Source organism: Lactuca virosa, chromosome 1 (assembly GCF_052849685.1).
Source record: "Lactuca virosa cultivar CGN04683 chromosome 1, Lactuca_virosa_CGN04683_v6, whole genome shotgun sequence".
Lineage (NCBI taxonomy): Eukaryota > Viridiplantae > Streptophyta > Magnoliopsida > Asterales > Asteraceae > Lactuca > Lactuca virosa.
Window position 1 is genome coordinate 63,909,287 of NC_136426.1, and position 11,977 is coordinate 63,921,263.

The 11,977-nt window shown below is 36.0% G+C and overlaps 1 protein-coding gene across 1 annotated transcript; it reads left to right on the top strand.

The window, feature by feature from the left end:
- Positions 1–10,373: 10,373 nt before the first annotated feature.
- Positions 10,374–11,371, top strand: HP6 (histidine phosphotransfer protein 6). The gene is made up of 4 exons (XM_079042072.1): positions 10,374–10,687; positions 10,786–10,929; positions 11,003–11,075; positions 11,153–11,371. The coding sequence occupies exons 1-4, from the start codon at positions 10,488–10,490 to the stop codon at positions 11,213–11,215; spliced, it is 480 nt and encodes a 159-aa protein (XP_078898198.1). The 5' UTR covers positions 10,374–10,487; the 3' UTR covers positions 11,216–11,371.
- The last annotated feature ends 606 nt before the right edge of the window (positions 11,372–11,977 follow it).

The window sequence follows — 11,977 nt, forward strand, 5'->3', positions numbered from 1 at the left end:
GCGCCGTGCCGGTTTTGTCGCGAAACTTTGACAAGTCATAACTTCTTCGTTATAACTCGGATTTCGGTATTCTTTATATCTCCGGAATCCTTGTTTCGGCCACTAAAACTTTCTTAATAGATATCGTCTTTATCTAATATTTATTTTCGACGCTTATTTTTATTCTTAATTCATTAATCATAATAATTAAGCAGATAAGCACATAATTCACATAATATTCACATAATTCCTCTTTATTATTTCAAAATGAGTTACAAAGGTTAACCTAGACTATTACGTCAATATTAATGTCTAGCCTAGAAACACGGGCGTTACAGAGAGTCATATGTATTTGTCTGATTTAATGCATATTAGTCTGATCAGGGATCATTATAAATTATTTCCAAACTTTTGGGTAATAGACTTGCCATGGTGGTTGATTTTATTGTTACTTCTACGTAGTCTACGTTTATTAAGGATCGTCAAATCCTTGATGGTCCCTTAATAGTGAATGAGATGGTAACTTGGTACAAGAAAAAACTAAGGATTCTAAAGATTGAATTTGAGAAAGCTTATGATTGGGGTTTTTAGTTCAAGTTATGTACTTTATGTTGGGAATATTAGGGTTTGTGGTGGAGATCTGGATACCGACTTGGATCGTGATATCACTTTCCGAACTGATATTTCTACCCTATGCATGGGTTACAAGAAATTCAGCCTAGGATAATCCAAGTGGACACTTACGATTCTAGGCACAGAAATCGTAAGCCAGAATGCTAGAGGATTTTGTGAAAGTATGATGAAAAACGAGAGCTTAAGATTGTAACCCTCTTCTGAAAAGAAGAGTTGTTTATATAATAAACGATATTAGGGTTTCATCAGGTTGAGTCAGGGGCTCTTCCCCTTGGACACTGCTAGGGGCGCTGCCCCTAGACCCCGCCAAAGGGGCGTTGCCCCTTTGGAAACCCCGGACCCGGGGGCGCTGCCCCCGGACCCCCGACTAGTCGTCGAACCGACTTCTAATTCGATCTTATACATGCGTGCACTCCACACAACTCCGTACATATAATAGAGTACAAATTATGAATCCCCTTAGCTCACATGTTAGTTCCAGTTACTTAAAATGACATGGTGACACTAAAATCACCAACAATCCTCCCCCATTTTAGTGTAACCCTTGAACAAACATAACCTTTATGAAACAAACCAAACTAGTACATAATGAAAATATCGAAACGATTGAATTTCCACTTAGTATCATACATTTGCAAATACTCAAGAATCAGGGTGTTCTAATAATTGAACCCATCAACCCATTTGAATACCAGAAAGTAAAATACATACTAGTTTATTGAATTTCTAGCAAATTACAACTTGACACTATTATAAAGCCGTGTGTCCCAATCCTCTCATGATCGTATCAAGGTCAAGTCCACAACCTCTTGAAATGCGGCTACACTTCACAATCACGTAGGTAACTCCTTTCCATGTATCTGCACATACATTTATCAAAGGAATTATTAAGAAGTTAAACTTCAACCTGGCTAACATGCAGAACCGAACACATACCTGGGATGAATACTTATGTGTTCCAATATATAAGTATGAGCTTTCCACATTGAATTCAACTCCTAACATTATATTAAGAGGGAATTGGGTGTCTCATCATTATAGAATTAAATGGACTTTAATCCCATCCCGATTACAGACTTGTGCACTAAGTCTCGTGTCAGACCTTTAGTCAAGTGATCTGCCAAATTTTGTTGCGATTTCACAAACTCAACCGAAATCACACCATTCATGATTAGTTCTCTAATCATACTATGTCTAACACCTAAGTGTCTAGACTTGCCATTATAAACCTGGCTATATGCCTTAGCCCAAGTGGCTGCACTATCACAAAGGATAGAAATAGGTGTTATTGGTTTAGACCACAAAGGAATCTCATAGACTAAATTCCTTAGCCACTCTGCTTCTTTACCAGCAGCTGTTAACGCAACAAACTCAAATTCCATTGTCGAGTTTGTAATGCAAGATTGCTTCTTGGAAGCCCAAGAAATGACACCTCCCCCAAGCAAGAATACCCAACCAGAAGTTGAAGAATGGTCCTCCATGTTGGTTATCCAACTTGCATCTGAATGACCTTCTAAAACCGAAGGACTTCCCATATAAATCAAGCCATAATCCATGGTTCCCTTGAGATATTTAAACACTCTATTCACTGCTTGCCAATGTTGAGCACTAGGATTACTAGTGTACCTGCTCAACTTACCCACAGCAAAAGCAATACCAGGTCTGGTACTTGTCATGGCAAACATCAAGCTACCAATAGCCTTAGAATATTCCAACTGTGAAATAGGAACACCATTATTTGGCATTAATTTCAAACTTGGGTCCGTAGGAGTACTCACAGGAGAACAGTCGGTAAAATTAAACCGCTTGAGAATTTTCTTAATATAATGACTTTGAGTCATTACCAAACCTTTGTTCATCCTTTTAATTCTTATTCCAAGAATTACATCAGCCTCTCCTAAATCTTTCATAGAAAACTTAGATGATAACAATTTCTTTGTTTCATCTACTTGATTTTGGTCGGTACCAAAAATCAACATGTCATCTACATATAAGCAAATGATCACACCAGCTTTAGTAGCATCATCAAATCTACTATAAACACATTTGTCACATTGGTTTGTCTTGAAACCAGAGGACAAAATAACTTCATCAATTTCTGATGCCATTGTTTAGGCGCTTGTTTCAGCCCATACAAAGATTTGACAAGTTTACAAACCATATGCTCTTTACCGGGCATAATAAAACCTTCAGGTTGTTTCATGTAAACTTCCTCGTCAAGATCACCATTTAAAAAGGCTTTTTTCACATCCATTTGATGAATAACCAGATTGTGGATACTTGCCAAAGCAATCAACAATCTAATAGTAGCAATACGTGCAACCGGAGCATACGTATCAAAGTAGTCAATACCGGGTTTTTTTCTAAAACCTTGAATGACTAACCGAGCTTTGAACTTGTCAATAGTCCCATTAACATTCATTTTCTTTTTGAAAATCCATTTGCAACCGAGTGGTTTAGAACCTGGAGGCAAATCAGACAACACCCATGTGTTGTTCTCAAGAATTGATGACATTTCATCATCAATTGCTTCCTTCCAAAAGGCACTATCACGAGACTCTATGACCTCTTGATAATTCTTAGGATCATCTTCAATACTATAGCAATAATAGTATTCAAGATTGATGAAAATTTCATCTCTTGAACCTTCCACCAAATACAGTTGGAAGTCGGATTCGAAATTTTTAGCAATATTGCCTCTTTTGCTTTTATGAAGCTCTTGTGGTTCTTGCACATTACCACCATCTTGACTTTCTGAATTTTTCTCTTTAAGAGCACCAAAAGTCAGATCCTTAGGCCTTTGAATCGATGAAAACCGCATCTCATCAAAAATTATATCTCGTGATTCGATAACAGTGTTAACCGAAACCGAATCATTAGGTTCTATTACAAAAAACCTATATACCTTGGAATGTTCAGCATATCCAATGAATATGCAATCAATTCCACATTCTCCCAAATTCTTCTTTTTGGGCTCGGTGAGTTTTACAACTATCCGACATCCCCAAACCCAAAAATAACTCAAATTTGGCTTTTTCTTGAACCAAAGTTCATATGGGACTGTTTTGTTCCTTTTATTTGGAACCTTATTTAATAAATAGCAGGCCGTTAACATGTCCTCTCCCCAGAATCCTTCACTCAATCCCGAGTAAGACAACATCGAGTTTACCATTTCCTTTAAAACTCGATTTTTGCGTTCAGTAATCCCATTCTGTTGGGGCGTGTAAGGTGTCGTGGTCTCATGAATGATACTCACTAATTGGAAGTATATAGGATCCATATATTCACCTCCCCTATCAGTCCTGAGACATTTAACCGGAATGCCCAATTGCAATTCCACCTCGGTTTTGTATATTTTAAATTTATCTAATTCTTCATCCTTAGAATGCAACAAATACACATAGCAAAACCGAGTGCAGTCATCAATAAAAGTGACCACATACTTTTTATTTCCCAAAGAAGGAGTGGAGTGGAAATCACACAGGTCACTGTGTACAAGTTCCAAAACAGCTAAATTTCTAGTGACACTAGGAAAGGGTTGTTTTGTCACTTTTGTAAGCATGCATGTTTTACATTTATCAGATGTCATATCAAAGGCTGGAATTAATCCATCTTTTGACATCTCATGCATCCTTCTAAAGTTTACATGACCTAATCTTACATGCCAAAGCATAGATTTATTAACATTAGAAGCAGAAGATACAAATGTAGAATTCTGAACAGGTAATAATTTGTCAACAATATTCAAACGAAACATTCTATTATTTAAATATCCAAAGCCAACAAACATTCCACCCTTAGACAAAACAAACTTATCCGACTCAATAACTTGTTTAAAACCATCATAATTCAAACAACTAGAGCTAACAAGATTCTTGCGAATCTTGGGAACAAACAAAACATCAAATAACCTAATTGTCTTTCCAGAAGTAAATTCAAGACACACGACACCTAAACCACAAATAGGAATAAAAGAATTGTCTCCTATTTTCAGCACCGACCCATCTTCAAGCGGAGTTAATGTTTCAAACATTCGTTTATCCTTTCATACATGGTTCGTTGCACCGGAGTCGATCCACCAAGCAACATCATCATCCTGCACATAGAATGATTCAGGGATAAATGAAACATAATAAACATAATTTCGATTAGAATTATCAAAGTTAGTCAAAAACTGACCTCCTTTAACTTGGGCCGAAGACCCGTTCACTTTCCCATTGGCTCCACTGTTTCCAGCACCATTGTTGCCCAAATTCACACGACAATCATGCTTACAATGCCCAACTAGATTGCACCTCCAACAAACCAGATCCTTTCTCTTTTTGTTGGAGTTGCTTAGTACATATTCCTGCTTACGTTTGCCATGTCCTTTGTGGTTCTAGTTCCTTAGTTTGTTTTCAACCACATGAACCGAGGGTTGTCCAAGTTCAACTTTTCCTTTGGGTTTTTCATATTTGTCAATTTCCTTCGCACGAAGAGATTCTTCAATATGAATGTGACTAGCAAGTTGAACCAATGACAGTTCCTCCTTTTGATGTTTCAGGTTATGTTTGAAGTCTTTCCAGGACGGAGGAAGTTTGTCAATGATAGTGGACACAGCAATGGATTCATCCATATTCATACGGTGCAGTTTAAACTGACCGTATATGCCAAGGAGTTCATTGTACTGTTCAGTGACAGACCTTGAATCTTCCATCTTATAATTATTAAAGTCACTGACCAGAAACTTCTTGCTAGAAGCATCCTCAGTAATGTATTTCAGTTCAAGGGTGTCCTACAACTCCTTGGCACACAAGGCTTCACTATGGATATCAAATAATGCATCAGACATACCGTTCAGAATGTGACCTTTGCAGATGCAGTCATCATTGTCCCACTTCTGTCTCTTTCTTGTCTCTTCGGCCATCTCAAAAACACCTTCTGCAGGCTCTGCTGGTTTTGGAGTAGTCAGCACGTATGCTGCTTTCAGAGTAGTCAGCATGAAGTGCATCTTCTTCTTCCAACGCCTGAAGTCGACACCTTCGAACTTCTCCAGTTTGGCAAACTTGGTAGTCATCTCGTGGATTGAGTCACCCATCTCCAGGAACAGAAAATATCAGTTCGATTGTTGGGAATATTAGGGTTTGTGGTGGAGATCTGGATACCGACTTGGATCGTGATATCACTTTCCAAACTGATATTTCTACCCTATGCCTGGGTTACAAGAAATTCAGCCTAGGATAATCCAAGTGGACACTTACGATTCTAGGCACAGAAATCGTAAGCCAAAATGCTAGAGGATTCTGTGAAAGTATGATGAAAAACGAGAGCTTAAGATCGTAACCCTCTTCTGAAAAGAAGAGTCATTTATATAATAAACGATATTAGGGTTTCATTAGGTTGAGCCAGGGGCTCTGCCCCTTGGACCCAGCTAGGGGCGCTGCCCCTAGACCTCGCCAAAGGGGAGCTGCCCCTTTGGAAACCCCGGACCCGGGGGCGCTACCCCCGGACCCCCGACTAGTCGTCGAACCGGCTTCTAATTCGATCTTATACATGTATGCACTCCGCACAACCCCGTACATATAATAGAGTACAAATTATGAAGCCTCTTAGCTCACATGTTAGTTCCAGTTACTTAAAATGACATGGTGACACTAAAATCACCAACACTTTATGGGTTTTAGTGGAAAATGGAATAGTTGCATTAAGCATGTCTCAATTTGGCTAGGTCTTCTCTTATTGTCAATAGGACTTCTTGTGGATAGATTTACAAATAATTTGTCCAAATGGAAGATTTAAATGCTTTCTATTGGTGGTAGACTTTATAGAAGTGAGTTTTGGGTTCTTTAAGGACTTACTACATGTATATTTTTCCTATGTTGGTGTATGTTTCTAAATTCTTAGAAATTCTTAGAAACTGCTCGGATTAGATTCTTTTTTTTTGGGGGGGGGGGGAGTGGGAGATGAAGTTAATAGAAAAATGTATTGGGTTAAATTGGACATGGTGTTAGCGTCAAAAGAAAATGGAGGTCTTGATATTGGCAATTTTTCGGCCCTCCGTTATGCCCTCATCGAAAAATGGAAATGAAGATTTCATAAAAATAAAGATGCTTTATGGATTAAGGTTACCACTTTAATTCATTCATAAAAATAAAGATGGTTTATGGATTAAGGTTATCACTTTAATTCATGGCCTTCATAGAATAAATGGGTTTCGTGACAGTTATGTTGACACGGTGAAATTTGGTCGAATATTGTTGGAGCTATAAATAAAATGCATGCAAATAGTATTATTACTGATGGTAATCTTCGGATGGCTATTGGAAATGGTAATAGTTCTTTTTTCTATAAGGATTTTTGGATTGACAATGTTCATCGTAAAACCAAATTCCCTTATTTATTCGTTCTTGAAAGAAATAAATATTGTTGCATCAAAGATTGAAGACTTGGTGAGCATTACCATTGGGATTAGGTTTGCAACCCGAGGACAGGGGTCGAGACTAATCAAATCATGACATTAATTCCTTTGGATGATAATGTCCAATTTTATGATCAAAGAGATAGATGGTATTAGGATTTGGACAATGATGGTGATTTCACGGTTTTTAGTAAATATAACCCTATTGATGATTTCTTACTTCTGGATAGTGATCTAGTTACTAAATGGAACAAATAATCCCCAAATAAAGTTAATGTCTTTATGTGGAGAGTTATTTGGAATAGACTTCTAAGTAGACCTAACCTTTCCTTCTATTGGGTTGATGTTCCTTCCACTGTGTCTTTGGGTTGTTTTATTAGAGTTAAAGACTTAATTCATCTTTTAATGAAGTGTCAAGTTGCAGCTAGAACTTGGAATTCGATTTCTCTGTGGATGGACATGCAAGTTCTAGATTATGAAGAAATTGATGATGTTTCCATTAGTTAGAGTCGAGTCATACCTCTTCCTCAAAAAAATAATGATTAAATCGATTGTATTTACTATGTGTTGGGCTTTTTGGCGGTTCAGAAATTCATAGTGACAGGTGCTTGGTGACATTAAACAAGTAAAAGATAGCATAACACTATTCAAGACTGTTTTTTTTTTGTTTTGAAGTGAGGGCATGAAAACTTTAATTAGTTGTATAGAGTGATTAAAACACCCAGTTAATGTTGTGTAATTGTTTATTTTTCTAGCTTCTTGCTTGTATAAATATATGAATAATTAGCTGTTAAAAAAAATGATGCAATGATATGAAGATCAAATATACATTTCATCTTGATGGAACATAAATAGACTAAAGGCCAAACGAAAATCACTAACAAATGAAACATCTCGGTTCAATAACCTCCCAAGTGTCCAATGGTTATATATGACCATCGTCTAGGTGATAATAAATGAAACATCATTCAGACTCATTTGTATATCAATAGTTGTCTGTCCTATAGAAATACGACTCCCAACGAATCAAGTCACTAACTTTAATATGGATGAAATAGATACATGCCTAGCTTAGGGTCAACTTAGACACGTTCAATGAGATAATGGATGTGGCATCTATGAGGCGGGTTGCATGTAATTAGGCCTGGCAATCATGTCGTGTTCGGGTTGGCGTGTCGCGGGTTGGCAGGTCAAAATATGTCAACCCAAACACGACTCATTTAAATATACAGGTCACGGGTTGGTGGGTTTGGAACATAAACTCATATATGACTCGCCAACCCATTTATTTATACGGGTTCACAGGTTGGCGGGTTCGTGGGTCAGATTCCATAAATAAAATTGACAATTAAACATGAATAAATTCTTGATGGTTGATGCAAACATATCCGAATTTTAGACACTTAAGTCTTAAACATCCAAATGAAAATTATAAACATTCATAAAAACATGTTCAAACTAAACATTAATACAAACATAGATAATTCAAGTGCTAAAGTAATACGCTCGTACACGATTTGATTTTGAGATTATAATTTAGGGTTAGGGCAAATGAGCAAAATAGATACAGACTTAGCCTTACAGGTTACGACTTACGACCTTAGGTCATCCACCACAAGTCAAAATGTCAAAACAATCAAATGGTCTATGAATCAATGGTATGTATTATATAATACTTATTAAATATTAATACTTGATACATAAATACATTTAAAAATAAAATAATTTTTTTATTAAAAATATAAACGGGTTGGCGGGTCAACCCGTTTATTTTTCGAGAAACTCATATTTGACCCGTTTAATAAACGGGTTGGCGGGTTGGTGGGTTGGCGGGTTGAAAAACTCAACCCAAACCCATTTATTTCGTGTCGTGTTGCAGGTCGTGTCGAGAATTGTCAGCCCTACATGTAAGTCCTACACATGTGAATATTAAATAATTAGGTCAAAGGCATGTATTTTAAGGTAAAGAATATTGTACTTTAGAGCCTTGTTTGCTAGGTTCACTGCATTATATTGATCATTTGAAGCCTACCATATACACATATACAACAATTTAGATTTTTTGAATAATATTTTTCAAGTGTTTGATGTCACTCTCATCGACTATCTCTATAGGATACTTTAACGTAGAATGTTGAAAAGATAAATTGATATTAACTATGTTTTGCAAACCTGTCTTCAAATAGAGCAAATTTAGTAAATCAAGAAAATTTAAATCGGACATAAATTTTGCACCATAGTTCTTAACAAAAGGCCTAGCATATTGAGTTTTATCATTTAATGGTTGTTATGAACCACCGATACAAACAATTAAATACTCTGTTGGGTTTGAAGTCATGGTTTTTATTTTCTCAGAGAATGATATCAGATAATTTTCTTTTTGAAAATTTCAATGTTTTCAAAGTATAACTTATACAAAACAATGATTCTTTTTTTTAATCTATATACGGATGTTAGATTTTACAATACGGAAAACAGAAAAATATATACTATTGTCAGAATGTCTGCATATATATATATATATATATATATATATATATATATATATATATATATATATTCACCAAAGTTCTAAATAATGTGAGGCGTAGCTTGGTGGCAAGGTAAAAGTTAAGTCATGACAAGCCTTGGCGAGCCATGACGTTTTTTAAGGCGTGACTATTTTATATATATTAAAAGAAATAAATCATATAATTATTGATTTTTATCAAGTATATCAAGTTTTTAGAACTGTTATATTAGTATTTAATATAAAAAGTTAACAAAAACTAAATTATTTTAGGCTCGATAAAAAAATTCAAAAAACAAAAAATACTCGGGCCTTGAAAAAAACTCGCGCCATATCGCGATAAGGCGCGTCTTGCCACGTTATTTGGGCGTCACGCTTAACAAACCCGCTTTGGACGCTTTCGTAATGGCTACACCACGCCTCACGTCATAGCACGCCTTGAGGCGCGCAATGACGCGTTTTTTAGAACCATGATATTCACAGATGAAATCTGTAATTTTGTAGGTATGTGAAAAATCTCATTTTCTCATATGACATGAACGATTTTGCAAATGTGAAAAGAAAATTTCTCAACATTTTTAGATCATTTCACAAATGAAATCTAAAAAATAATGGCTAATTTTGATAGAGCGTTTAATTTTTATTTTTGTTTAAATCTTAAAAAATTATAAATGGAATTAACATATTTGTCTTTTTCTCTGATAAATAATTGGAATTAACAAATACAAACAAAACAACACATCCTTTTAAAGAGTAATACAGACACTTTGTTTGGTCTCCCCGGTCCAACGAGTACTAATATGTTGCTATAAATAAGTAAACCACAAGAATCCATTAATTCCATTCATCCTCGTACACAAAAAGACAGACACAAACACAAACACAAATTCCCTTTCTTTCTTTCTTTCTTTCTTTCTTTCGCTTTCACCCATCATATCAAAACCATCCAAAACGGGTGTTCCTCTGTGGATGCTTGGATTCGGTGCAGTTCGTCTGCGAACCGACATGAATCGCTTGCTTTCAGTCCTCTTCCACCAAGGCGTTCTCGATGAACAGTTCTTGCAGCTCCAACACCTCCAAGATCAATCCTCCCCCAACTTCGTCTCCGACGTCGTCACCATCTACTTTCACGAATCAGAAAAGCAGCTTCGCAACCTCCGAAACCTACTGTACGTATTATAAATTTATAATCCCTCCATTTCCTCTCATTCCTTCAGGTTTTCTGATGTCAATCTTCTTCATATTAATTGTTCGAAACCAATTAAAGGTTGGATAAGGAGACATGGGATCATGTTAAGCTCGGAATACATTTGAATCAGTTGATGGGAAGCAGTTCCAGCATTGGTGCTAAAAGAGTTCGAAACATTTGTGCTGTGTTTCGGGCTGCAGTTGAACAGAATAATCGGCCAGCGTACGTGACCGAAGATACATTAGATTAATCGGATTTCGTTTAAACTTTATTAGATAAACATATTAATTTGCAGGTGCATGAGGGCATTAGAGGTGCTTGAACACGAATATTGTTATCTGAAGAACAAGTTGCATGAACTTTTTCAGGTAATTAATTATTATTCATTCATTTGGTTTTGTTAAAGTAGAATGGAGGTCTGACGAGTTTCAGGGGTTGTGTGCAGATGGAGCAACAAAGAGTGCTTGGAGATGCAGTGAGGTACGCAGGTGTAGTGCACCAACAGTGAATCGAAGCGCATGTAGGTAGCATGGGGTGTGCCTTTTGGGTGTTATAGGTTGTTAACTTTTTTGTCTTTTGTTAATTATTAGGGGGGAATGTAAAACGGGCTACTTTTTAGTGTTGTCTTTTTCTATCGCACTCTTTTGGGATAGTCGGCGCAAGATTCCTTTCTTCCTTTTTAACGTTTTTGTCAAGAATTGGTAAGGTACAGCACACTAAAACACTACAATATTTTTTCAATAGTATATCTAAATATCAATCAAAAAATAATAAAAAAATTTAAATATCAATCAAACTATATATACAAACGCCACTTTTTAAGTTATATAAAGATTTGAAATTATGATGCATTTGTTTTAAAAATGGCTTAACTTTGATTATACCAATAAGTCAAATTAATAAGCTTCAAAAACTTAGTTGAAGCAAAAACAGAATATTGGTTAAATGGAATAAATGTCGACCAATGTATTAAAATACTTAATAATCTCGTAAAAATATTGATCATATTTTAACGCGGTACTTCTATTATTTTATCTTTTTTCTTATAAAACAAAGTTTATACTAAAATATTGTTAAGTAAAAGTTCAAACATATTCATTTCATGTTTAGACAAATGGAAAATACATTTGTATTTTTTTACTTTTTTTTGCTAAAATCTCATATAGGGGCTATTAGGAGTTGTCTTGACGTGAGGGTGCCAAAAGGATGGTCACATCATCACAACACACTTCTACCGCCACCGCGCCACCATTGGGATGGTGTTCACGCC